The 27,807-nt window shown below is 39.2% G+C and overlaps 1 protein-coding gene across 1 annotated transcript; it reads left to right on the forward strand.

The window, feature by feature from the left end:
* The first annotated feature begins 615 nt into the window (after window positions 1-615).
* On the forward strand, window positions 616-27,335 carry LOC127419601 (sentrin-specific protease 1-like). The gene is made up of 18 exons (XM_051661123.1): window positions 616-1,195; window positions 1,682-1,743; window positions 1,832-2,031; window positions 2,776-2,860; window positions 2,972-3,140; window positions 3,328-3,475; window positions 3,580-3,698; window positions 6,172-6,425; window positions 6,518-6,581; window positions 6,664-6,702; window positions 6,842-6,926; window positions 8,900-9,043; window positions 9,569-9,700; window positions 10,796-10,999; window positions 12,988-13,067; window positions 13,217-13,301; window positions 13,414-13,509; window positions 26,002-27,335. The coding sequence occupies exons 1-18, from the start codon at window positions 1,059-1,061 to the stop codon at window positions 26,062-26,064; spliced, it is 2,166 nt and encodes a 721-aa protein (XP_051517083.1). The 5' UTR covers window positions 616-1,058; the 3' UTR covers window positions 26,065-27,335.
* The last annotated feature ends 472 nt before the right edge of the window (window positions 27,336-27,807 follow it).

Raw genomic sequence — 27,807 nt, forward strand, 5'->3', positions numbered from 1 at the left:
CACACATTAATAGTGAAAATAAGATGGTAATAAAAAAGTTTTTAAAATACAAAATAAATGTTTTCGGAGATAAAATTTTACAGATAATATTTTACTCATGTCTTTTGGCTTAAGTACAATGACAATATAAAAGCCAATTATTGAATATAGCTAACATGTTTTCTTAATATATTATCACACTGTTTTTCTCACACAGTAAAATTGGGTCTTTATACATTAAAATTTAAAGCTGGCTTTAGGAAAAGGGTCCCTCGCAAGGATATCATAATATGTGGTTGTCCTTTGCATCTAAAAGTGTGAACCACTGTACTGGGCAATTCATTTGTAAATCTAGTGTTGACGGTAGCTCAGTACATTTGCCACACTACTTCGCTATGAATCCTCAGTTGAGTGTATAAATAACTTATATTTATAACAGAGTTCTGAGAAATGCACTCAAAACGATATATATATATAGAAAACAAAGCGTAACCCCACTGTTAACAATCTACATTCATTTGAAGTGCGAGCGTGTGAAGCGCTTTACCCACGTTTCAACCAGTCCTCTTACGAAACACTGCACACCGATGACGCGCTTCCGCCTCGCTCGTCCAATGGCAAATGGCAATTTTAACATGTGCGCTTCACTGCTTCGGCCATGTTCTGCTTTTAAATAAGGAAGAAGCGGGAGGCGTTAATACAACTTTGTGTACTCAATATCTCATTCACAGTGTGGCTTACGAGTTCTGATAATTACGAGTCAGTTTGTAAAAATTAACCACAACAGTTACGATAGCACGCGAGCAGCTGGTTTGAGCCCCGTTAACCTCAGATACAATTATTGCTAGGCTTTAATCTGCGATCGTTAGCAGCAGGTTAGCTGGTTGAGCTAAAGATCAGCGGTGTGGGTTTATCTGGACTGGTTTAGTCGTGTATAAGTCTGTTGGCGAAGGATCCGGCTTCTTTGATCTAACAAAGCTGGTTAGCAGTGGCACGCGAATGAAGGGCTGGGGGAGCGCTCGTTTGGGCTGACAGCCCCGAGGACAAATCCTGTTACAGTCGAGACTTTGTCTTTCACAATGTTTAATAAGTTCTACGAATGGATCGGAACTGGGATCGCCAGTCTGAGAAACGGAGACCCAGCTGGTGCTGTTCATGCCGGTTCAGTGAGCGTGGATCAAGACGGGATAGTACGGAGAAAAAGACCGTTAGACTGGTAAGATATGTGTAGTTGTGCAAAGGCTTGTGATTTCTTTATTGTTTGGACTCAAGTTAAAGTTTCAGGTGTTTTGGTTGTATGTTGACGTGTCATAAATACGAATGTTTTGGTCTGGCCATTAAACCGCGAACTGTTCTCATAGGATGACGTGAAAACCATGCGCGCGACGCATCAACACCAGCTGAGGAAAACCTCTTCTTTATGACGTTGAGCTCTGTATTTTTGTTTGTGAATTTTTTTTACTTTATTTAAAGATGAGGCTTTGCAGGTTTTAGAGTCTTTAGGACAATATTTGACAACCATCTCTCAAATATGAGGTTTCTGAATAGTTTGGAAGCTCTTTGTTTTTGTTTAGGAAGTAAATCATATTGTATTTAATAAGATATCTCAACATAGTGATTATTCAAATCGGAGTTTGTCAGATTTATTAATCTCTAGGAAAAATGCGGATATATAGCTCTGATATAATCCGTTTCTGAATAGTTTGGAAGATGGAGATGCAGTTGATCAGGAGGAGGAGAGGGTGGTCAAGAAATTCAGAATGGGTAAGTCATATTACACTGTGAACTCTTTATAAATCTGAGCTTTACCTTCTAGGTCCATAACTCGAACATTTTGCTGCTTGTCTTTTAGGAGATTTCATGGACACCGTGAAAAATGCAGCCGAGGGAGTGAAGACCCATGGTTCGAGTGTTGCGGTTTGGGTGCAAAACAATGTCCAACCTACCCTGAGGAACATGCTACCGTCTATGCCGGGTTCACCTCAAACAGGAAATCCATCAGAACCTGCTACCAATGCAGCTGCATCAGCATCTTCGTGGGTGGAAAACAAGGTGCCTGTTTGATCGTCAAGATTTCTCAGTTCTGTGGGTTAACGTCATATCCTTAAGACCAGGGGCCTCATTTATAAAACATAAGTACGATCAGATTTGATCCTACGTCAAAAGTGAGGGATTTATAAAGGCAGAAACTGACGTGAAAGTGTTCTTATGTGATTTCCATGCAGACTATGCATATTTTATTATATGTAAAAGAGCATGTAAAACTCTTTTTGAAATTAACATTTAGCAAGAACTTAGACATTGTTTGAAGTATGGTGTGGATTTACAGTAAACACGGTCAATTAATATTTGTATTTATAATGAAATGAATAACTAATGATGAGTTGTTGAATATGCTACATTATATGCGCAGAAACTGGTAAGCTGCACTCACTTTTTTAGAAAACCTTGTCAACTGCACAAGATCATTCCATTTGAATGAATGGAAAAATAATAACTTGCACATGTGCTTTTATTGTATTCTGTCTCACCATATAAGGATATTTGTGGGCATTCTGTAGGTGGAGTTCATGCGCTCATTCACGTATTTACAAAAAATTATTTTTGCATACGGACATTTTATAAATCGTTTGTTGGAACATTTAGGAAATTATTGTACGATTGTTTTACGAAAATCTTTATAATTGAGGCCCCAGACAGAGAAGAGCAACAACTGTAAAGTACAAAATGTCTTATTTTTATTTTAAGCATCTGTGTTATACATTTTATTTACTTCAGTTTGGTCTTTTCTTGCAGTTTGAGGAGAGGACACATGATAGACTAGAGGACACATTTGTGGCTCCATCTAGTGAAGTCAAGTGGAAGACCATAACAAAATCTGGTATAGATAAAAAATTACCTGATATAAATAGGTTACTTCTACTGTTTTAGCATTTATTTGTTTCTTCCTGCCATATACAGACACGTATCATCTTTTTTTTTTTTTGGACAGACTCCTTGAGGATTGAGCAGTCAGTGATTATATCAAAGGTCAGCAGAAGACAAGTTTGTATGGACCATCCACCCCACGAGACGCACAAAGCTAATGGACATTCTGCATCCACGCCAAAACCACCCCCCTCTCCCCGCCTGGGCAGGTCCCTCTACTACCAACCACACAGGTCACCTTGAATAAAAAGAATGCTATGAAATTTCTGCATTAAAATGTTTTGCTGCTAACCTGAAATTAATTTTCTCATGTTGCACAAAATCAGAATCTGGCTTATGTTGTGCTGCTTAACAGTTAACCTTTAGTTGTAAATGCAAGGTTATGAAACTGACATACAGTTTTTGTTGTTGTTGTTGTAGCTTCCTTTCATCTCCTGAGGCAAGTTCAGGAAAATCCTCTTATACTAGCCTGTATGAGAAGACCTTTCCCATCCGAGTGGTCCAGAATCCATCACATGGCAGCTTGAATCGTCACTTCCGGGCCAGAGTACGCTGTACGGCACAGGAGGTCAGGCATTGGTGGAATAAAACAAACCATATCAAAATAGATTTTTCTTTATTATAATTTGATATAAAGCATTGCATTTGTTTTTATCTATTTGATTTTTCTAGTCAGTGCGAGAGGAGGAAAAGGAAGTTTACAGGCAGCTCCTAGCCGTGGTATCTGGTGGCCAGTCAACTTTCATTCATGACGGAGGCTCTCACTCCAGCATTCGCTCACATCGAGATTTGTGAGTATCTGAATTGCATTGCTTTAAAAAGAGTTAAAAAGTGTTTTCAAACTGGGGTGCATTGATCCCCATTCAAACTTGGGGTCCATGGAAAATTTTAGATAAAATAAGAAATTGTTATAAAACGTGTTTTTAGGGCTGTCAAAGTTGCCATTAATTTAAGAGATTAAGAGCTCCATTTTAAGACCACTGCATTTTAAGTGCTGTGCTAGGGGTGGGCGATATGACCAGAATCCTGTATCACGATATGAGTTATTTTATATCACGATAATTTTAGAAAGGGTTTTGATGTGTATTTTAAAAACCCACTTGACATCGAGAGAAACCAGAATGAGTAACGAGTGTGATCTGTGCTTTTTCTGTCACAGGAGCACAAATGAAGGGACTGGGATGCCTTCAATATTCGCTTGCACTTGTGTTTCATACTGCGTGTGCAACACTTGCAGAAAACACAGCTGCGCATGTTTGGATGGAAGGCATGTTTGGAGCGCTGGATGAATGTCATTGAATTTGCTTTGACGGTGGCTCAAGCTAAATTTCATGCCGCAGAAGCAGATTCAGTGTAATTTTTTCTCGCGTTCTAGACAAGATTTTCATCTGATGACACGTGCAGCTGTCAGTGAAAAACTGCTTTTCGTTTTTTCTATCAGTCTCTCGTAAAGCCCTGATTACTGATATATGTGCACATGGGTATATCGACATACACAATGTACAAACCTTGCAAATCACTGTTTTCTGCTCGGTATCACATTTTCTAAAGCCAAACCAATTCCACACCACGGAGGATGCATTTTCCTTAAGAATCTCCTCTCATCTTCTCATTCAAATGAATTTGAAGAACGAGCCCTACGCCTTCCTCCATTTATACTTAAGAGTGTGTAATGCATACGTGTTATGTGCTGTACACAACTCTCTTGTGGCAATTTTGCGTTACCGCGATAGAGACAATAATCCAAAATGTATGGCAAATGGTTGGCAAATTTCTATCGGTTTATCATGTCTACCGGTATATCGCCCACTCCTCTGCAGTGCTATACGATATAAGTCATACATGCAAAGATAGTAGGTATGGCCATGAAGTTTTGGTGTTTACGTGCAAGTATGCAATAAGTCTAGCCGCAAGTGGGTTGGAGATAAATGAATACAGCCCATTCATAATGGGTTGAATGCATAGGCACCAATTTATGTTCTTGCAGCTGGATGCCTTGAACAATCAAGAGGAACCAAGATTCGATACCTTCTGAATAGTGAAGGAGAATACTTTAACGTTTTTATGACTGGTAAGAGGAGAATTTAAGAATGAAATAAAAAGGTTAGGCCTACTTGTTCATGAAGAAAGGAGAGAGTAAAGATGCAGTAAATCATCAAGGTGCTGCATTTCAGAAACACTGGAAATGAACAGCAACTGATAACACAAAGCACATAAAGCACAGACAGAAATATTCTTCTATATTAGACTATGAAAAAACTGACTGACTGTCCGAACAGAAACTATGTCCTTATGTATACCTCTTCTGTATGACACTGTCTTCATACGCATGGACAAGGCAGTGTTTGTCGGGACTTATTGGATGTAGGCTCTGTTAAATTATATAGAAAGTATATTTTATCATATCGTTCTACTGACACAACATCATGTATTAAATGTAATTGTCAGTGACATTAAATTTATGTTCCATTGTAGTTCTAGAGTTTGAACATTTGAACAAGATTTTATCCCCTGTTGGTGGAATCTAAAAACTGAGTTTAGACTTTCAACTGATGTATAAACGTAGTTCTCAGACATCTTAAAGGATTAATCCAAAAATGAAAATTTAGTCATTGTTTACTCACCCCTGTTTTGTTATAACCATATATGACTTTTTCTTTTTTTTAACACTAAGGGAGAAATTGTGAAAATGTTTTATTATACAATGGCTGTTTATGGTGACCACCTCTTCAAGCTTCAAAAGGACACAAAAGTATAATTCAGAAGTCTAGTAAATTAATGTATGTGACTCGTGTCTTGTTCTGAAGGAATAGGATTAGATTTGGTAAAAACAAACCAAAATCTATTGTATCATTATTATTATTATTCTCACAAAAATTAGATCAGACGTAGCATGCTGTCATAGCGCTGCACCTTGTGCAGGTGTGAAAATGGAATGCTAAATTTGTTTATTTTCTAACACTTTACAAGAGTCATCTACACGAATTACTAATCCCAACTCTTAGACATATGTGTTACTACAAAAACCATTAGCTTAATCATATTGTCTTTATACTATCACGGTTATTGTTTCTCTCTATATACCTGCCTTTTAGCAAGGGGGTCACTTGCAAAGCAGTGGTCATATTTGGAGGCCATTGGCATTAAACATTTTGTAAACCCCTGCTCTATAAAGCTCTTTTACAGTCTAGTCTTTAGGTCCATGTCATAGCTAAATCGTAGCCATTAACAGATAATATAACATAACCTTTTGTGGTGTTTCAGCTCTAGTTTCCTGTCGTCCAACCGAAGACTTCTTCAATGTGCCTCTCCAGCAGGCTCTGGTGCTGGTGTGTCCTCCTATGATTTATCCAGTCTACCCCCCAGTCCCCAACCTGAGTCCAGCCAGAATTCCAGTGCCCTGCCCAGTCCTGGTGCAGGCTCTAGCATTCCAGAGCCCCTGCTTTGGGGCCATGACTCACCAGTATCCTCACCAGCTGCCCTTCAGGATACCTCCTCTCAGGACACCCAGTCATCAGGTGAAAATGCAGATCCTATTTCTTTATTTCTCTTTCATGTATGTAAATTAATCCTGACTCAAAGGTTGGGATGTTTGTTTCAATTTCTTCAGCTCATGATGGGGATTCAGTGATTTTTGTGAAGGAGCAGCAGGGCAGGAAGTCTGAGAGCTCAAGGTAAGTGAGAACTTTAAATTGCCTTTCATCTTTTCATCTCTTATTTCTTTTTGTCATTTGTAATTTGTCTTGCTATTTTCAGCGTGCCATGCTTCCAGGCCGAACTTTGGATCAAAGAGCTGTGAGTAGCTCTTTGTTTTTCATTTATGCAGGGATTTAACAGTACCCTTAAGTCTTTGAGCTATTTGGTAACAAGTGCTTTTGGAGTTGTTATAGTGAATGGTTCCTAATATTGGGGCATGTTTACTACATATTTTCAGAACTAGCCTTTATGACTCTCGTGCTCGGGAGCGACGGAGGTTGATTGAAGAACAGGAGGCTCTGGCTTCTCAGCTCCTGCGCCAGGTGAGTTAGTTTCCACTCGTTCTTCTCTCTACACTAGTGGTCGAGCAATATGGGGTTTTTCCTTATCTAGATTTTATGCTGACATGTATACTATAATTTAATGAGAGCAGTTAAGATGCACACAATTTTAATTGACATGAACACTTATTTTACATTATTTACTTTAAATTCATTAAGAAGTATTTTAAAACAAAATATGTGCATTACACATTGACAAGAATGTCTGTATACAGTGCATCCGGAAAGTATTCACAGCGCTTCACTTTTTCCACATTTTGTTATGTTACAGCCTTATTCCAAAATGGATTAAATTCATTATTTTCCTCAAAATTCTACAGACAATACCCCATAATGACAATGTGAAAGAAGTTTGTTTGAAATCTTTGCAAATGTATTAAAAATAAAAAACCAAAAAAATCACATGTACATAAGTATTCACAGCCTTTGCCATGACACTCAAAATTGAGCTCAGGTGCATCCTGTTTCCACTGATCATCCTTGAGATGTTTCTACAACTTGATTGGAGTCCACCTGTGGTAAATTCAGTTGATTGGACACAATTTGGAAAGGCACATACCTGTCTATATAAGGTCCCACAGTTAACAGTGCATGTCAGAGCACAAACCAAGCCATGAAGACCAAGAAATTGTCTGTAGACCTCTGAGACAGGATTGTATCGAGGCACAGATCTGGGGAAGGGTACAGAAAAATTTCTGCAGCATCGAAGGTCCCAATGAGCACAGTGGCCTCCATCATCCGTAAATGGAAGAAGTTTGGAACCACCAGGACTCTTCCTAGAGCTGGCCGCCTGGCCAAACTGAGCGATGGGGGGAGAAGGGCCTTAGTCAGGGAAGTGACCAAGAACCCGATGGTCGCTCTGACAGAGCTCCAGCATTTCTCTGTGGAGAGAGGAGAACCTTCCAGAAGAACAACCATCTCTGCAGCACTCCACCAATCAGGCCTGTATGGTAGAGTGGCCAGACGGAAGCCACTCCTCAGTAAAAGGCACATGACAGCCCGCCTGGAGTTTGCCAAAAGGCACCTGAAGGACTCTCAGACCATGAGAAACAAAGATTGAACTCTTTGGCCTAAATGGCAAGCATCATGTCTGGAGGAAACCAGGCACTGCTCATCACCTGGCCAATACCATCCCTACAGTGAAGCATGGTGGTGGCAGCATCATGCTGTGGGGATATTTTCAGTGGCAGGAACTGGGAGACATCCTTGATGAAAACCTGTTCCAGAGCACTCTGGACCTCAGACTGGGGCGAAGGTTCATCTTACAACAGGACAACGACCCTAAGCACACAGCCAAGATAACAAAGGAGTGGCTACGGGACAACTCTGTGAATGTCATTGAGTGGCCCAGCCAGAGCCCAAACTTGAACCCGATTGAACATCTCTGGAGAGATCTGAAAATGGCTGTGCACCGACGCTCCCCATCCAACCTGGTGGAGCTTGAGAGGTCCTGCAAAGAAGAATGGGAGAAACTGCCCAAAAATAGGTGTGCCAAGCTTGTAGCATCATACTCAAAAAAGACTTGAGGCTGTAATTGGTGCCAAAGGTGCTTCAACAAAGTATTGAGCAAAGACTGTGAATACTTATGTACATGTGTTTTTTCTTTTTTTTTTTTTATAAATTTGAAAAGATTTCAAACAAACTTCTTTCACCTTGTCATTATGGAGTATTGTTTGTAGAGTTGAGGAAATTAATGAATTTAATCCATTTTGGAATAAGGCTGTAACATAACAAAATGTGGAAAAAGTGAAGCGCTGTGAATACTTTCCGGATGCACTGTAAATTGGAATTTACACTATACACACTTCTGTTAATCAACCAATTGGGCACAGTTAATCAGGCTATGCCAGTAATCTCAAAATGACCAAACATTCAATCTAATATATCAATCTAAGACTGCTCTACACCTCTGTTTAATATGACCAGTTCTCTCATCCTCTCATTTGTTGTATTAGCGCCTCTCTGGAGAGGGTCGAGCTGCCCCTACAAGCATTGAGTTTAAGGTTCGAGTGCCTCTAGAGAAGGAGGTTCCTGTTGCATCTGTTATCAAAAAGCCTCAGCCTATCAAAGAGGAGCCAGAATTCCCAGAGCTAACAGAGGTAAATGCTCCTAAGTTCATCAGTTTGACTAAAGTTTTTTTAAAAGTTGCACTAAGTAATTGTTTGAACATGTCGTCTTGGACTTACACTGACACCTAGGGGCAATAATGCAGCATCATTTATACACAATGGTTTTCAGTTACCTAGTCCATTGTAGAAATCCACAATTCACAGTTAGCCATGATTAATTGAATCTATAAGCAAAAGTGTCCAATAATAGGGTGGTTACTGAGATTAAGCAAGTAGTATTTAGCTGGTCGTGTGATCCTAATATGGCTGCCCCCATGTAGAAAAAAATGGTTTTTATAAGGTACTGATATGACTGTAGTCTTCAACTCATATGAGTGCTCACGATTTATATGTTTCAAAATTACTATTAATTTCTTAAGGAGTAAAACTTTTTTTAAAAATTTAACCATCATGAACTTTTGAAGTTTTTATTTTTATGTAAGTTTTTATCAAGCTTAAATAAGATGTAATAGAAGAAAATATTAGACCAGCATGTTGATTTGTTTTTCTTCACAGGACATGGGGAGGGATGTGAGCAGAGCTTTGAGAGGGGGCAGTCAGGATGAGGTGCTCAGTGAGGGCTTCCGCCTCACCATCACCAGGAAGGACCTGCAAACTCTCAACCACCTCAACTGGCTCAACGATGAGGTCAGAGCTTCACTACATTCGCAATTATGTTATGCGGTTTACAGCATCTCAGTGACTAGCCTTGCAGCTATAGCAGTACTGAGAGTAATTCCTCAGTAATATGCAAGTATTTTTTAAATGTTTCCAATCTTAATCATTTTGTGAGAGTGATAAGTAGGGGTGGGAAGAAATATCGATTCTCAGATGCATCGCGATCTTCATTTAAACAATCTCAATATCGATTCTTAAATCCTAAGATCAATCTTATACTCTATACACAATTCTCTACAGTGAGAGGAAATCACTCGCATTAACAACAAAATTTCGCACTATGTGACTAAAATGTATAGATTTGGCAACTGGCTGGTAAATGTTTACATTTCACTCACAAGTAATTGTGTAGTATAGTGGTGAAATATTCAACAGCGAGATCCTTTCACTGCGTTTTGAGAGTAAAATTTGTTCCGTATAATGTGTGTACAAAGACAAGATCCACGTGACCCATTTGTCATTGAATAATGTCTCACTTAATACCCTTTCTGGGTATTAAAAACAACAAAAAATAAACTTCTCTCATTAACATGCACTCATTCACAGACACTCTTTACAGAACAACTGGTTTTCTTAAAGAGACAGTACTGGTTATTTGTATGTGTTCAACAATGTAAATACCTTTAAAAAGTACAAACTATGTAATTAAACAAACATGTAAAAAGCTAAAATGTGACAAATGATGAAAAATTATTAAAATATAATTAGTCAAATTAATATTTTCGTAATATACCTAGCTAGAAGGTCCCCTGTATAATTAACAGCATTAGCTGGAAGAAATTTCTTTATTTCATATATAAGCAAAAGGGACAATATAACTGAAATGTACCCAAATGAAGCTTGTGAAACGGAATCAAATCATATCAGGAAATCTGTATCAATACCCAGCCCTAGTGATGAGCATAATCAAATCAAGCATGTGTGGCTAACATATAATAGTTTGTGGTCAGCAGATATGAGTTTGCTAATGTTTGTTGCCTCAAAATAGCCGAATATTGACAGATTAATCAGCCTGACTGATACACAGATTTTTAATTATTCATTAAATCCATTCCTCTATTCCAGGTCATCAATTTCTACATGAATATGCTGGTGGAGCGCAGTAAGCAGCCCAATCTGCCCTCCGTTTACACTTTCAACACCTTCTTCTTTCCCAAGCTGCGCAGCTCTGGTTACTCTGCTGTCCGCCGCTGGACCAAGAAAGTCGACATCTTCTCTGTAGACATCATTCTGGTGCCTGTCCACCTGGGGGTGCACTGGTGCTTGTCTGTAAGTAACCAGCACCAAGGTCACATTGAGGAGATGCAAAGGGAAGATGCAGAGTTTCCTGACCTTTTATAAGCAATTCATAATAGCATTGCAGGGTTCCCAGTGTCATAGAAACCTTTTTTTTTATTTATTGTGTTTTCCAGGCCTGGCAAAGTCATGGAAATTAATAAAATCTTAAAAGTTATGTATATTCACTATAGAAATGTCAGTTTTTCTAGTTGTATTCTGCTCTAAAATAATAAATTGGCTATATATTGCGCTTATTTTGAGTTTTTTTTTTTTTTTTTTTTTTTTTTTTTTTTATGTAAATCTTTCTTATAAAGCATAGTGATTGTTGATTTGTGAGTGAATCCATTTTTTAGTCTGTTCTATTCAATTAACTGGTTAATTAATCTGTCTGAATGAATCATTAGTGAATCAGAATCAGAATGAGCTTATTGCCTAGTATGCTTCCACATACAATAATTTTTCTTGGTGACAGAAGCTTCCAGTGCACAAACCATACAACAAGACAGAGATGATAATAAAAATAGAATCAAAATAAAAAGCAAATAGAAATATAAGTATATATAAAAATATTCAATAAGACAAAATATATATATATGGTATGTACAAAAACAAATCTGTTATATATAGTGAAAGGGAATGTAATGCATAAGAGGTAGGATATAAATAATATAATTGACTAGGCTGTGTATTGCACGTAATTATAGTATAGTTTTTAACTGTTCATGAGATGGATAGCCTAGGGGAAAAAACTGTTCTTGTGCCTGACGGTTCTGGTGCTCAGTGCTTTGTTGATTCGGCCAGAAGGCAACAGATCGAAAAGGTAGTGGGCTGGGTGTGTGGGGTCCAAAGTGATTTTACCAGTCCTTTTCCTCACTCTGGAAGTGTACAGTTCTTGAAGGGAGGGCAAGGGGCAACCAATAATCCACTCAGCAGTCCGAACTGTCCTTTGTAGTCTTCTGATGTCCGATTTCATGGGGAGGGTGGTTGCAGGAGGTGTTTTTGTGAAGTGAAGGTCAGAGCGGGTTCGGGTGTGAGACTGGGCTTTTCAAATCTACAGTAAAACACATTCAGGTCGTCAGCCAGTTGTTGATTCCCTGCAGTGTTGAGGGGGATGGTGTCTTGAAGTTAGTAATGTCTTAAGTTAGAATTGATCTGATTTAAAACTATTTTATAGAACCTTATCTAGTAATCACAAATGACTGGAAAGTTCATGGCAAAATCATGGAAATTCATTGGTCAGGAGACCTGGTATTGTATTACATTTCAGTAAATACATGTACAGTTAAAATTAGATCAGTTTGCTATTAAACAACCCTTGTAGTTAAAGGAATGGGTCACCCGAAAATGAAAATTTCAGTCATAATTTACTTAACTCATATGACTTATTTCTTATGCAGAATTCAAATGGGGGAAAACAACAATGTACATTTCGGTCCATCTTCTCAATACAATGGCAGTTGATAGTGACTCACTTTAAAGCTTAAAACTTCACCCAACAGTATCATAAAAGTAGTCCATGCAGTTATACGATATAAGCATACAATAGGTTTTTAGCAAGAAACGACCTGAAATTTAAGTCATTTTTCAGTGAAAATCTTGATGTCCGTTATGTTAATGAAGCTTGTTTACATTGGCTCACTCACAGTTAACGCTAAAATCAATGCAGGTTCTCACCTGAACATGTGAACCACCTTGAACGAGCTTCTCACATAGCACACATGAATGCACAACAGACGTCAAGGCTGTAAAGTCACTAGACACTAGTAGAGTCACTCTCAACTGCCATTGTATTGAGAAGACGGACCAGGATATTTATTTATTTTTTATTTCTGTGTTCTGCATAAGAAAGTCATACAGGTTTGAAATGACATGAGGGGGAATCAATTGAGACAATCTGGATTTGCATTGTATAAAATTAATATCTTTATTGTGGGCTCTTTTGTAATGCAGCTGTTTCTCTTTTTGTTGTCTTGTGATAGGTGGTGGATTTACGGAAGAAGAGCATCACTTACTTTGATTCAATGGGAGGAAGCAATGACGAGGCCTGCAGAATTTTACTGTGAGTGCTGCCTGAGGATTTGATGATGAAACTGGGCTGCAATAAGTGTATTTTCAAATTAATTCCCTTGATAAACCCTTCAGAAATTACCGTAATGAATTATGTAGAGACATTGTCAAAAAGTGCCTTAATTTGTCTCTGTGAAACAGAAAATATCTGAAACAAGAAAGTGATGACAAGAGGGCTCAGGACTTGGATACCTCAGAATGGACTCTTAAAAGTAAAAAACGCAATGTGAGTTACATCGACACAAACATCATTGAGGGCTTCCTGTGGTCTAGTTTGAGTTGACCAAAAAGCTTCAGCATCATCAAAAGCTCAAAGGCTTTTTCTTCTGAATCCTCAGGAGATCCCTCAGCAGATGAATGGAAGTGACTGCGGAATGTTCACATGCAAATATGCTGAATACATTACCAAAGACCGGCCAATCACATTCACACAGGTATGTATGGAAAACTCATCGGGGTTCCCACATACATAAAAAAAAAAAAAAAAAAAAAACTAGAAATATCAGGGAGTTAAAAACAAAATCATTGATTTCCAAAAGTTCATTTCCACACCTTCAAAATTCATGGAAATGAACAAAGTCCTTAAAATAAATATTAATTTCTATAACAAATAATATACATTTTTGTTGTCCAGTTCACTTAAAATATTTATTTGATTTTTGTGAGTGCAATCTTTATAAAATAATTGTTAAAAATCCTCCATTAATCACAATTGACTGGAAAAGTTATGGGAATTAATTTGGCAAAAGTATGCTGGGTATCACCAGAGACCGTATAGGATACGTGTCACTTGTATACTCATAAATGGGAGAAATTGTAATGAAAAATATGACAGCTAAAGGAATGAAAGTCCTGCCTTGCAGTTAAAAGAGCCATTCATTTTTTTTTTATAGAGACATTACCTGTAATTTTCTTTGAGAAAGCGCATATGCATTAGCTGGACCAGCCTGAAAAATAGTTTTTTGCATGATTTGAACTAAAGAAGCTCAATTAGTGACACCATTGTTGTCAGATTTTATTGCAGAGTTCAAATGTTAATTGATCGTAATCTTGACCAACAATTTTGAAGATTTCATGCATTTCCCCATTCAGGTAGAAAGGAGCTTTACTTGTATCCCTATTTACATGTGTCAAATAGAGAGACAGGAACAACCAGCGCTACGAACAGGGTCGCAGATTGACCTGACTTGCATTAAAGGGACTTTGGTATTGCCAACCCCTTTGCGATAGAATACGTATAGCGATTAGGCATGTCATAAAATATTGATATATCGATTATTGATCGTCACGTTCTTTAACTATATATTTTAAAGGGAACCATACATTAACATTAGCCGACGTTTAAATTAGAAGCCTAATTTGCATGCTTTCCAATTTACTTAGTTGTGGTCCTGTTTTATGTCTGGCATTAAAGGAAAACAAAAATGTTTCTACTTCAAGAATGAAAGTGTCATTCATGAGTTTGCAGGTTAGTGTATGAAACCGGTTTAACTGCGCAGACTGAATGATTAGAAATTATGCAATTTCTTTGTATGTATCTTTTTTTTATTTTTTTTTTATTCAGATTAACATTTTTATTAGTTGATTCTTAAACATAACACAAAAGCATGTAAAAAATATACATGCACAGAATCAACCATTATCCCCCTTAACCCCCATTAATTCCCTATCCCTCCCAATCCCCAACCCCCAACATATTCCTGTGGTCCAATCCTAAGTATACACATATAAACACAAAGAGAAAAAATAAATCAAAAAGGGATTTCACTCCACATGGCCCTCACCGAGAGCCTTCCAGAAAGGTTAAGTATTTGTCCCATTTCTTACCATATCCATCTAATCTACCAAGCTGTTTGTATGACATCTTTCAAATGCCGCCACCCTGCCCAATTCGGTGAACCATACTTGAAATGAGGGAGCACCAATTGACTTCCATCCTCTAAGAATTATTTGTCTGCCAATCAGTACACTAGTTAGGACCCAGCTTTTTGTATATTTGTCACCAACTTTAATAACCACCCCATCACCCAATATACATAGTCTGGGGCAGAATGAAATTTGAGTATCTAAAACCTGACAGATAAAATTCTGGACTCTTAACCAGAATTCTTGGATCTTAGCGCAGAACCACAGAGCATGGGCCATGTCTCCATCCTCCAACTGACATTGCCAGCAGGTAGGTGTGTCTTTTAAACCAAGCCTAAACAATCTAGAGGAAGTCCAGTACAAATGATGCAAAATCTTAAATATCTGAATAAGGCGTACCCTTGCATCCCTAGATATAGTTTTTAAAAAAAAAAATTATTCTTTTGTACTCCCCATTCTCCAATACCAAGTTCAGATCTCTTTCCCATAACCTCTTAAGAGATGTTAAGGCCCCATCACCATGACTCTGAATCAACGAGGAAAAATATACTGACGCTTCGTGCCCCTTTCCAAAGGCTGTAAGCACCATACAGAGGGTGCTTTAGGGGGCTGTGTACTGCCACCAAAAAAATTAAATTCTGCACCCAAATTGCTGTTATATTTTCAAATGATCTCAAAGCTCTGTTTTCATAAAGGTCACCAAGTGTGGCAACACCCCTCTCAATCCATTCTTTCCAGCAAAAGGGGACTTGTTAATACACAATTTGGGGTTAAGCCATATGCTTGAGGAAACATTTAGGTAAATATCAAAATTGAACAGGAAATTGTTTAAAATAAGAAAGAGGAACTTCTAGGGTAGAGACTGTAGTAGATAATTTTGGGATGCAATTTATTTGTATAACATTGACCTTCTCAGCCATAGACAAATGTAGTGAATCCCACCTATCCACATCACACAAGATCCTTTTTATTAATGGGTCAAAATTAACTAAATAAATCTCTCAGATTTGCTGGAAATAAAATGCCTAAGTACTTACTGCCTTGCTTGGGCCATTGAAAGGTGCCAGGTTGGAAAGCCGTGGCAGGGCAATATGCTGTCAGAGCAAGAGCTTCCAATTTAGACCAATTCACCCTGTATCCTGTAAATTTGGAGAAGGAATTAATAATTTTATGGAGGCTAGGCATATACAGTTGTGCTCAAAAGTTTGCATACCCTTGGAGAATTGGTAATATACAGTATGTACCATTTTTAAAGAAAACATGAGTGAGCAGGTAAAACACATTTCTTTTATTTCTTATGGGATTCATATTCAACTGTAGGTTATAACAGAATGGCACAATCATAAAACAAAACATGGCAAAAAAATAAATAATAATGAAATGACCCATTCAAAAGTCTGCATACCCTTAGTTCTTAATACTGTGTATTGCCCCCTTTAGCATCAATGACAGTTTGCAGTCTTTTGTAATAGTTGTCTATGAGGCCCCAAATTCTTGCAGGTGGTATAGCTGCCCATTCATCTTGGCAAAATGCCTCCAGGTCATGCAAAGTCTTTGGTTGTCTTGCATGAACCGCACGTTTGAGATCTCCCCAGAGTGGCTCGATGATATTAAGGCCAGGAGACTGTGATTGCCACTCCAGAACCTTCACCTTTTTCTGCTGTAACCACTGGAGGGTCAACTTGGCCTTGTGCTTTGTCATGCTGGAAAGTCCAAGATAGTCCCATGCGCAGCTTTCGTGCAGAAGAATGCAAATTGTCTGCCAGTATTTTCTGATCACATGCTTCATTCATCTTGCCATCAATTTTCACAAGATTCCCCGTCCTTTAGAGCTCCCCCCCAAAACATCAGTGATCCACCACCATGCTTCACAGTGGGGATGGTGTTCTTTTCACTATAGGCCTTGTTGACCCCTCTCCAAACATAGCGCTTATGGTTGTGACCATAAAGCTCTATTTTGGTCTCGTCACTCCAAATTACAGTGTGCCAAAAGCTGTGAGGCGTGTCAAGGTGTTGTCGAGCATATTGTAACCGGGCTTTTTTGTGGCATTGGCACAGTAAAGGCTTCTTTCTGGCAACTCAACCATGCAGCTCATTTTTGTTCAAGTATCGTTGTATTGTGTTCCTTGAAACAACCACACTGCCTTTTTCCAGAGCAGCCTGTATTTCTCCTGAGGTTACCTGTGGGTTTTTCTTTGTATCCCGAACAATTCTTCTGGCAGTTGTGGCTGAAATCTTTCTTGGTCTACCTGACCTTGGTTTGGTATCAAGAGATCCCTGAATTTTCCACTTCTTAATAAGTGATTGAACAGTACTGACTGGCATTTTCAAGGCTTTGGATATCTTTTTATATCCTTTTCCATCTTTATAAAGTTCCATTACCTTGTTACGCAGGTCTTTTGACAGTTCTTTTCTGCTACCCATGGCTCAGTATCTAGCCTGCTCAGTGCATCCATGTGAGAGCTAACAAACTCATTGACTATTTATACACAGACACTAATTGCAATTTAAAAAGCCAGAGGTGTGGGAAATTAACCTTTAATTGTCATTTAAACCTGTGTGTGTCACCTTGTATGTCTGTAACAAGGCCAAACATTCAAGGGTATGTAAACTTTTGATCAGGGCCATTTGGGTGATTTCTGTTATCATTATGATTTAAAAAGGAGCCAAACAACTATGTGATAATAAATGGCTTCATATGGTCACTATCCTTAAATAAGACAGAAAATTTCACTATTTCTACCAGGGTATGCAAACTTTTGAGCACAACTGTATCTACTAGGGTCGGAGACAAATAATAATAATAATATATCATCTGCATAGATTAGAAGTTTATGAACCACACCTCCTGCTACAACACCAGGAAAATCCTCATCTTATTGTGGCTGCTAATGGTTCCAGGGCAAGACAGAACAATAAAGGGGAGAGAGGACAGCCTTGCCGGGTTTCCCTACCAAGAGAAAAATAATCTGAAATTAATCCATTAGTTTAAAGTCTAAAATTATCAGAAGAACTACCACCATGAATAAACCCCACTTGATCTATATGTATAATAGATGTAATTACTTAATTGATTAGCCAGAATTTTAGACACAATTTTACATCTAACTGGGTCAGGGAAGTTGGACTATAACTTTTACATTCATTTGGGTCCTTACCTTTTTTAAGAATGAGACTGATCAGGGCTTGCGTCATGGTTTGTGTTAGTTCACCTTTCTGTGTAAACTTCCAACATAAGTGGAGCCAGTTCTGTGACATAATATCTAAAAAATTCTGCGGCAAAACCATCTGGCCTTACCTGTTGGCAAGGCTTTAATTACCTCAACAGGCTCCTCAAAAGTAATATCTGAGTCAAGAGAGTTTTTTTGATCACTCGTCAATTTAGAAAGATCTAATGGCTCTACGAAGTTGATAATATCCTTATCAGTAGATGAAGACGTGGAACTATAAAGATCGAAATAGAATTCTTTAAAGGCTTTATTAATATCTGTGGCAGAAGTAAATGTATTGCCTCCAGAAGACTTCCACCATTCCTTCAGTGAAAAAGTCTCTCTCTTTTTTATGGATCTGGCAAGAGGTTTCCCTGCTTTGTCCCCCGACTCAAAAAATGTCTGTTTTGCCCTGAATAACCAAAACTCAGCCTTCTGTGACAGAATAGTATTGTACCTATTTTTTAGCTGGGTCAACTCTCTAAGACCATTGGATGACATTCGGCGCTTCAGCTCTGTTTCAGCACTTTTAATACTCTTTTCCAATTCTATTAATTCTTGTGCTTTGATCTTTTTAATGAATGAGGCATATTGTATGATTCGCCCCCTAAGAACTGCCTTAAGCGCCTCCCATGCCACACCCACAGAGGGCACTGTGGACCAGTTGGTTTCTACATAAACATTGACTTCTGTCCTTAACATTTGTTGAAATTCAGGGTCTTGAAGAAGGGATGTATTAAAGCACCATCTATTTGATATTTTTTTCTTTATATGCAGCAACATCTCTAAACACGAAACAATAATGACTCTTCCTAAATTATCTTTGATCTGTTTAAGACATTTGATTTGTAAATACTTACTTATATGATGACATTCCCTTGCTCTTACTTGAAACAGCACTGCAAAACACATGTCCACCTCATGCCCTACCAACATTTTCAGCTTTCTGTGAAGAAAGGTGCATTTCTTGAAGGAACACTATATCATATTTTTTACGCTTAAGGAAAGATACAACCTTCTTTTTATAGGGTGTCCCAGCTCATTAACATTCCATGTGGTGAGTAACATTTGACCTATTTTAAAGTGTGACATATTGACTTGTAAAGATAAATTGTGTACCCAAGGCAAAAGTATATAGACCACTTTCCAACATTGATGTAACAATAAAATCCTGAACAACCCACAGAACGCTTCAACCCCATGCACAACAGTCCTAACTGGCATCCAGCCCCCGGAAATCCGACAGTCCATGCACGCTCACGAGATTTTCCAAAACACTATTGCTACCAGATTGCTCAAGTCCAGTGTTTTTTGTTTTTGTTTTTTTTATTTTTATTTTTTTACATAAACCGTGCCATTATATTGCACAAAAATGTATTCCATAAAATAAGCCCCAGTAAATAATAACATCGAACCCACAAAATTAACAAATAAACTCAACAATAAGTCAATAAAGGGAGAAAGAGAAAAAAAAAGAGCGAGAGTCAGTGGGCAGCCAACATAATAACATACCCTCTCAGGCTGCATCAGTAAAATGCACGATGTGTAGTCTGTATTGTTGACTGAGTGTAGGCAAAATTAATCACACCATTGATTTAATGAAGGCCATAGCTTGTCGTGGGCATGTCAAAGTCTTGCGACCACCCTTGGCGTCAATTCTCAACTTAGCAGGAAAAAGCAGTGTGAAACCCACTTTCTGTTGGTGGAGCAATTTTTTACACTCTTTAAATCTGTCACGCTTCGCTTGAGTCGATCTAGCTAAGTCCGGAAAAACCATGATGTTGTGGTTCTCCCAGCACAACTTGCCTTTATTCCTCACTGCTCGTAGAAACAAGTCTCTGTCAACTGACCGCAAAAATCTTGCCAGTATAGATGGGGGTCTCTCACCCGCTGCGGGAAGCTGACCGAAAACTCTGTGGGCGCGCTCAATTTCGAGCCAGCGGTCCCCTGTTTCGATCAAATTTGAAATAAGCCCGTCCAAAAACTTCACCATATCTCTTCCTTTCCCTCGGGGATTCCAACTAAATGAACATTATTACCCCTGCTCCGATTTTCCAAATCCTCTAGTTTTCCCACATGTGTTCCACATCAGCTTTGGTAGCAGGCGGGATCTCCGCCCTCCTGATCCTGCGAGGTGTCCGACGAGTTAGAACATAAGTGCTTTTTAATGTCCCCACAGGCTGAAGATTTCAAATTTTTCAACATCCTGCCCTCCCAGCACAGTTTAACCAACAAAACTATTACAGTTTTCACCAGTTAATATTGCTTAAAAGGGGTCACGTGACGCCATGCGTGAATCGGACATGTGACTAGCATGGTGCGCAGAGCTCGCCATTCTCTGCGGCATCCACGCACAACTCTCCACAAGCCCCACCGAGAGCGAGAACCACATTATAGTGACCACGAGGAGGTTAACCCAGCATGACTTTACACACCCTAGCAACCGGGCCAATTTGGTTGCTTAGGAAACCTGGCTGGAGTCACTCAGCACACCCTGGATTCTAACTCGTGACTCCAGGGGTGGTAGTCAGCATCTATACACGCTGAGCTACCCAGGCCCCCCACTTTGCTAGTTTTAATACTTTTTATGACATAAACAGGTGAGATTCGATACACTCTGTTCCCTAACTGTTCTAGGAGGACAATATGTCAAAGAATTCAAAATCCTCGGGCTCTGGAGACATTAAAAGACACTTAAGTTGGGGCCTGGGTAGCTCAGTGGTAAAAGACGCTGGCTACCACCCCTGGAGTTCGATAGTTCGAATCCCAGGGTGTGCTGAGTGACTTCAGCCAGGTCTCCTAAGCAACCAAATTGGCCCGGTTGCAAGGGTGGGTAGAGTCACCTGGGGTAACCACCTCGTGGTCGCAATAATGTGGTTCGTTCTCGGTGTGGCTTGTGGTGAGTTAAGCGCGGATGCCGCGGTGGATGGCGTGAAGCCTCCACACGTGCTATGTCTCCGTGGAAATGCGCTCAACAAGCCACGTGATAAGATGCGCGGGTTGATGGTCTCAGACATGGAGGCAACTGGGATTCATCCTCCGCCATCCGGATTGAGGCGAATCACTACGCCACCACGATGACTTAAAAGCACACTGGGAATTGGGCATTCCAAATTAGGTGAAAAAAAAAGAAAAACACTTACGTGCTCAAGTTGACACCCCTGAGCAGGCCGCGGGCCTGGGAGTTGATTTAGGAAATGCGGTGGGAGATGCTGAACATGTCGGCAATGCTGACGAAGGTCGTTGCTGACTTGGAGGATCTTGCTGTGATACGTCAGTCGATCACCACCATGGAAGCGAAGTTTACTGATTTGATTACAAGAGTGGGGGATGTCGAGAAACGGATCGATTACCTGGAGTCATCGGAGAGGGAATTATTTGCTAATCCGCTAACTACCAAGGTGAATTTGGAGGACATGGAAAACCGTAGCCGGCGGAATAACGTCCGTATCGTGGGAGTCCCGGAGGGAGTGGAGGGACAAGATATGGTGGAATTCATGGATGGGCTCTTTCCGAGTCTGCTCAACATGGCAGGTCATGAGCTGGAAATCGAGTGAGCTCAAAGGGTTCTGGCACGGCGATCCGCAGAGGGAGACAGGACCTGATCAATTCTGGCCACATTTCTGAGATCATCTGATAAAGATCTTGTTTTACGCAAGGCTTTCTTGGAAGAACCACAGAATTTTCTTGTTCCCAGACTTTGCGAACTCGACGAGAGAAACGTGATTGATTCAAGGAATGCAAGAAAATTTTACATCAGCGGAAGGTCACTTTTGCACTGATATTCCCAGCCAAATTGAGAATAGATGCTAAGGATGTCCGTAAAACATTCACATGCCCACAGCAAGCGATGTCTTTCATAAAGTCAATGGAGTAAGTCATCTTGTGGTACTCACGATGCAGCTGAGTGGACCGCCTCGCTGAACATTCGCTTGACTGTTTGAAGAATCTGCATGCTCTTTTTGTGTGGGTTCCGCCTAGTGGCTGGAGTTTTTGTGGAGCAGCACACCTTCAGGATGGTTTTGTGGATGAATCTACACACTCTTTGTGCTTGGTCCACCTATCGGCTGGAGTTTATTTTGTGGAGTATTTCTTGTAAAGTCATTGGAGTAAGTCCTTTGCTTGCACTCATGTTGCAGCCAAGTGGACCGGCTCACTAAACATTCGCTTGACAGTTTGAGGAACCTGCGCATTTTCCTTTCTCTGCAGGAAGCTAAAAAAGTTGGAAAGATAGGGGGTGGGCATTTTTTTTTATAGTGCTGGCTCAAGTAAGAGCAGAGGAGACACTACACTGATAAGAAAACATCTACGATTCAAATGTCTCAAACAGAGTAAAGATAAATTAGGAAGAGTCATTATTGTTTTAGCTGAAATTCAGGGACAGTCTTATTTTGGCTAATATTTATGCACCTAACGTTGATGATCGGGGCTTTTTTTTTTATAGATCTTGAAGGGATGTTGCAAGCCGCTGACACCCCTCATGATATAATATTGGAAGGAGACTTTAATCTTTTGATGGACTCAGTCCTTGATCATAGTGAAGCAAAAGTGTGCAAGCCTCCTAGAGCAACAGTGATGCTTCACAGGATGTGTAAAAATCTTACAGATATTTGGAGACTTTTGAACCCATCTGGTAGGGACTGTACATTTTTTTTTCATCAGTCCATAAGATTCACTCTAGAATAGATTTTTTTTTCCATCTGTTGTTGATTTGCTCAATTGAAAACTTTTTGGTCTCAGATCATGCCCTGGTATATTTAGAGGTGTTGCCACATAAGGAGAAAAAGAAATCATATAGTTGGCGCTTTAATGTAGCCCTTTTGCAAAATCCTGAATTCCAACAAATGCTAAAGGCTGAAATCAATGTCTATATGGAGACCAACTGGTCCTGAGTATCCTCTGTGGGCATGGCTTGGGAGGCACTTAAGGCGGTTCTTAGGGGCCGGATCGTACAGTATGCCTCATTCACCAAAAAATCCAAAGCAGAAGAACTTGGAAGGGAATATTAAAAGTGCTGAGGCAGAGCTGAAGTGCCGAATGTCGTCTAATGGCCTCAGAGAATTGACCCGATTGAAATACAGATATAGGTGGAGTTTTGGCTATTCAGGGCAAGACAGTCATACTTTGAGTCGGGGGACAAGGCAGGGAAACCTCTGGCTAGATATATAAAACAGAGTCTTTTTCTACCATTCCCTCAGTGAAATCTGCTGGTGGTGAAATATTGACCTCGGCCATTGATATTAATAATGCTTTTAAAGAATTCTACCTTGATCTCTATAGTTCCACGTCTTCATCTACTGATGAAGATATTAGAAACTTTGTGGAACCATTAGAACTTCCTAAACTTGATTCTGAGATAACCTTGGAGGAGCTTGGTGAGGTAAATAAGGCCTTATCAACAGGCAAGACTCTGGGGCCAGATGGCTTTGCCACTGAATTTTTTTAGATCTTATGCAAAAGACCTGGCTCCACTTTTGCTAGAAGTTTATACGGAATCATTAAAGAATGGAAAGCTTCCGCCAGCCATGACACAAGCTCGGATCAGTCTGATTCTTAAAAAGGACAAAGATCCAAGCGAGTGTAAGAGTTACCGTCCAATTTCCCTGATCCAGCTAGACGTTAAAATATTGTAAAAAATTCGGGCGAACCGATTAAGTAAGGTTATGACATCTCTTATACATATAGATCAGGTGGGGTTTATTCGGGGCCATAGCTCTTCTGATAACATTAGGCGTTTCATCAATATCATGTGGTCAGTGGCGAATGATCCGACTCCATTAGCTGCCATTGTTATGGTAGAATGCGATTATCTTTTTAAGACTTTGGAAATGTACGGGTTCAGGAATACTTTTATTGGATGGATTAATTTACATTATAGACACCCGGTTGTGGCAGTACAAACAAATGTATTAATTTCAGATTATTTTACTCTGGATAGGGGCACCCAGCAGGGTTGCCCTCTTTCCCCATTATTGTTCTGTCTTGCCCTGGAACCATTAGCAGCCGCGATAAGAAAGGAGGATGATTTTCCTGGGGTGGTGGCGGGAGGTGTGGCACATAAGCTTTTGCTTTACACAGATTATATTTTATTATTCATCTTTGACCCTACTAGATCTGTGCCTTGCCTCCACAGAATTATTAATTCCTTTTCTAAGTTCTCAAGATACATAGTTAATTGGTCTAAATCCGATGCTTTGGCTCTGACAGTGTACTGCCCGGTAACAACTTTTCAGCCGGGCACCTTCCAGTGGCCCAAACAGGGCATTAAGTATTTGGGTATTTTATTCCCAGCAAATTTGTGTGATTTAGTTAGTTAATTTTGACCCTTTATTAAAAAGATTTTAGAGCGAGTTGGGCTTCATTACATTTATCTATGATTGGGAAGGTTAATGTTACTAATGAATTGCATTCCAAAACTCAACTACCTGCTACAATCTCTCCCTATAGATGTCCCCCTCTCTTATTTCAAGCAATTTGATAGCGTAGCGAAGTCCTTCATTTGGAATGGTTGAAGTCCCAGATTACATTTCAGTAAATTGCATAGGCCAATTGACAAAGGTGGGCTAGGCCTACCCAAGATTTTGTTTTATTATTATGCATTCGGTCTCAGACATTTGGCTCATTGGTCGCTTCCACCTGAGAGAGCCCCTCCCTGGTTTTGTATTGAACAGGAAGTTCTTGCCCCTATTTCGCCATTGCAAAGCCTTTCTATCAAACTAACCGGAGAAGTTAAGTTACACCCCGTTATTTCGCATTTGCACGTGGAATGGACAGAAGTGTCCAGAGTGTTTAATTCGGACATTTATTTAAGTGTTACTTCGAGCACATGGCTGAACCTAAAGTTATGTATTAATAAGTCCCCTTTCTGTTGGTCAGAGTGGATTGTGAGGGAGGTTAATACGCTCGGTGACCTATATGAGAGTGGAGTGTTGAGATCGTTTGAAAATCTGGTTCAACATTTTGGGATTCCCAGGTCTCAATTTTTTAGGTATTTACAGCTGCGCCACCTGTTTTGTAATATTTTTGGGAGTAGCATACAACCCCCTAAAGCGGTAGATACTTCGGAAGTGGTGATTACTGCTTCTGAAAAAGGCCATGAGGCATCAGTGTATTACTCCCTGCTAATTCAGAGTCTGGGGGACAGCGCTGTTATGATCGGCAGGCAAATTGCTTTAAGGGGATGTAAGTCAGCTGGAGCGCCCTCATTTCAAGAATGGTGCACAGAGATGGGGAGGGTGGTGGCTTTCGAGGAAGTGTTATGTAGATGGCTGGGGAATTGGGATTCGTTTAATGGGAAATGGGGCAGCTATTTGCCGTTTTTAGAGGGTTCTCGGGGAGGGGCAGTGGAGAGAGAAGTTTAGTTTTAAATTTGTGTGTGATTTTTATATATATATATATATATATATATATATATATATATATGTGTATGTGTATGTGTATGTGCATGTATGTGTATATATATATATGTGCATGTATGTATTCCTTCCTTCCTTCCTTTCTTTCTTTAATCATGTGTGACCACAGGAATGTTGTTGAGGGTCAGGTTGGGGATTGGGAGGGGTAGGGGTAATAGTGGAGGTTAAATGTTGATTCTGTGTATATATGTTTTGCTTTTCTTTATCTATATGAATCAATTAAAAAATGTTAATCGGAAGAGTACTGAAACAATATTGTGACAAAAAGTATTGTGATGTGTGATTGTATAGCCTTTGTCAAAATGTGTGGGAACCTCAACTCCACTTCGCAAGAGCCCTTATAATATATATATATATATATATATATATATTGGTAACACTTGTGTTTGGATTGAATTTTTATTGACTTTGAATTTCATTTTCTTATCCCAAACAGAAACACATGCCCTATTTCAGAAGACGAATGGTTTGGGAGATCCTGAACCAGAAACTGTTGTGACGGGACACTTTCTTTTGTACAGGACATATTTGTTCTTTTGTATGGATAAGAGGGCTCTTGTGCACTTCAGGAATTTCAGGACGGTTAACCAGAGACAAAAATGAGATGCTCTCAACCTTAGCTGGTGGATCGGTTTGCATATGCTTAGCTCACCGGTTGATTTAATGCTGTCAAACGAAAAGTTGGGAGACCTTGGTGCACCTACAGGTCTCTGTCTCAGTCAGTAAGGGTCAGGGCAGTGGTTTGATGCCCCTTTATAGCTCCCTATAACTTTATGTATTTTTGCTTAGCAAGCAAATAAGCTTTGACTGACTATGAAAGTTTATTTTCATATTTCAGACTTTTCTTGTGCTGCCATTCATCTGCATTAACTGTCAGTGTAAGTCCTGTCTTAAGATGACTTCAATGGATTTCCCTTTGCACCAGCCATTTCTGTTATTTGGCAGGAAGTTTGCTTGATCTCCAGTCATCTGAAGTCATAAATGTTATGGTAAAAAGAGAGATGGTGTTCGTGCAGACAAGTGCTTTTCTGTGTTCTGATAGAAAAGCATCGCTGCTACTTCAGAAAATAGGACCATAATATTTCACACTTAATACTAGCAAAACAGCTGAAATTGACAATCACAGACTCACTTGCTTTTGTAATGGAAAATAGCAGTTTACGTAATATTTGTAATGTTTGATACCTGTATGTTTTATACAGAAACTGTCAAAAGGCAATTAACTAGTTTTTCTTTTGAATAATACCGGAGACCCAACTAGAGGTCCTGAACATGTCTTCCTCTTTTAAAAAATAATTTTTCAGATTAAATTTGTGATTTGAGTTTCGTGATTTCCCTTTTTCTGAAGGTGTTCAAACTCTCTTGAGCTGCAATGCTTTTGATTTCAGTATGGTTTGGGATATATGAGAGTTCTTCTGCCAGCGGCATATATTTGTTTTTACCAATATTTTATGACTCTTTGATTTATTAAGAGTCCTCTGACATATTTGGCCATCTCAGAGACATACGACACCTTTTTGATTTACATAATCCTCACAACCCAGCAGTGTCATAGATCTTGTTCTTTTGATCTGTTCTTTTTTGTGTAAGAAAAGTTAACTATTTTTGGCTACCTGCAATTGTTTCTAGATTTTTCTCAAGGATATTGACATTTGTATATACAGTGACTATACAGCAAAATTGAACACATATTTAATACTCATTTTGTACCTTTTATTATCTGTTTTTGTATGTGGACTGGATCTTACCAGAAATAAACCCCTGAGGTTATGTGTGTATCAGATGATAAATGATCATTTCGAATGAATTTTCAGTTGGTTTAATCTTCTTGAACTAATAACTAACTAATCAATTAATGGATGGGGATTAAATGTAATGTGTTACATTACTTTTTTTTTTTTGACTACAGTAACTAATCATTTTGTAATTGGATACACCCAAGGGTGTAGATTTGGTTTGAACATTGGGGTGATTGTATTGTGAAGTTGGGGGTGGGTTGTGCTTGCTAGTCTTGATTATTGGGGGTTACCTCCCCCTATCTCCCCAGAATCTATGCCCCTGGACAGACCCAACACTGGTTGTCACACTAAACTAAATGAATGGAACTTGAGCTTTGGCAAAACAAAATATGGAACAAATAGAAAATTAAGGGGTAGAGAGCTTTTTGACATTTTTTTTAGAGCTTAGAGGTGCTATAAACTATTTGGTCTGTCTTTTTAACTTCTGCCAGGCTTAGGCTGTG

Source organism: Myxocyprinus asiaticus, chromosome 29 (assembly GCF_019703515.2).
Source record: "Myxocyprinus asiaticus isolate MX2 ecotype Aquarium Trade chromosome 29, UBuf_Myxa_2, whole genome shotgun sequence".
NCBI classification, from domain to species: Eukaryota; Metazoa; Chordata; class Actinopteri; order Cypriniformes; family Catostomidae; genus Myxocyprinus; species Myxocyprinus asiaticus.

Bases quoted from the DNA above. Each gene is read 5' to 3' on its own strand.
- LOC127419601 (XM_051661123.1), top strand. From the start codon at position 1,059: ATGTTTAATAAGTTCTACGAATGGATCGGAACTGGGATCGCCAGTCTG. The intron at 1,196-1,681 runs GTAAGATATGTG...GTTTCTGAATAG, and splicing joins AGAAAAAGACCGTTAGACTG to TTTGGAAGATGGAGATGCAG. The intron at 6,927-8,899 runs GTGAGTTAGTTT...TTGTTGTATTAG, and splicing joins CTTCTCAGCTCCTGCGCCAG to CGCCTCTCTGGAGAGGGTCG.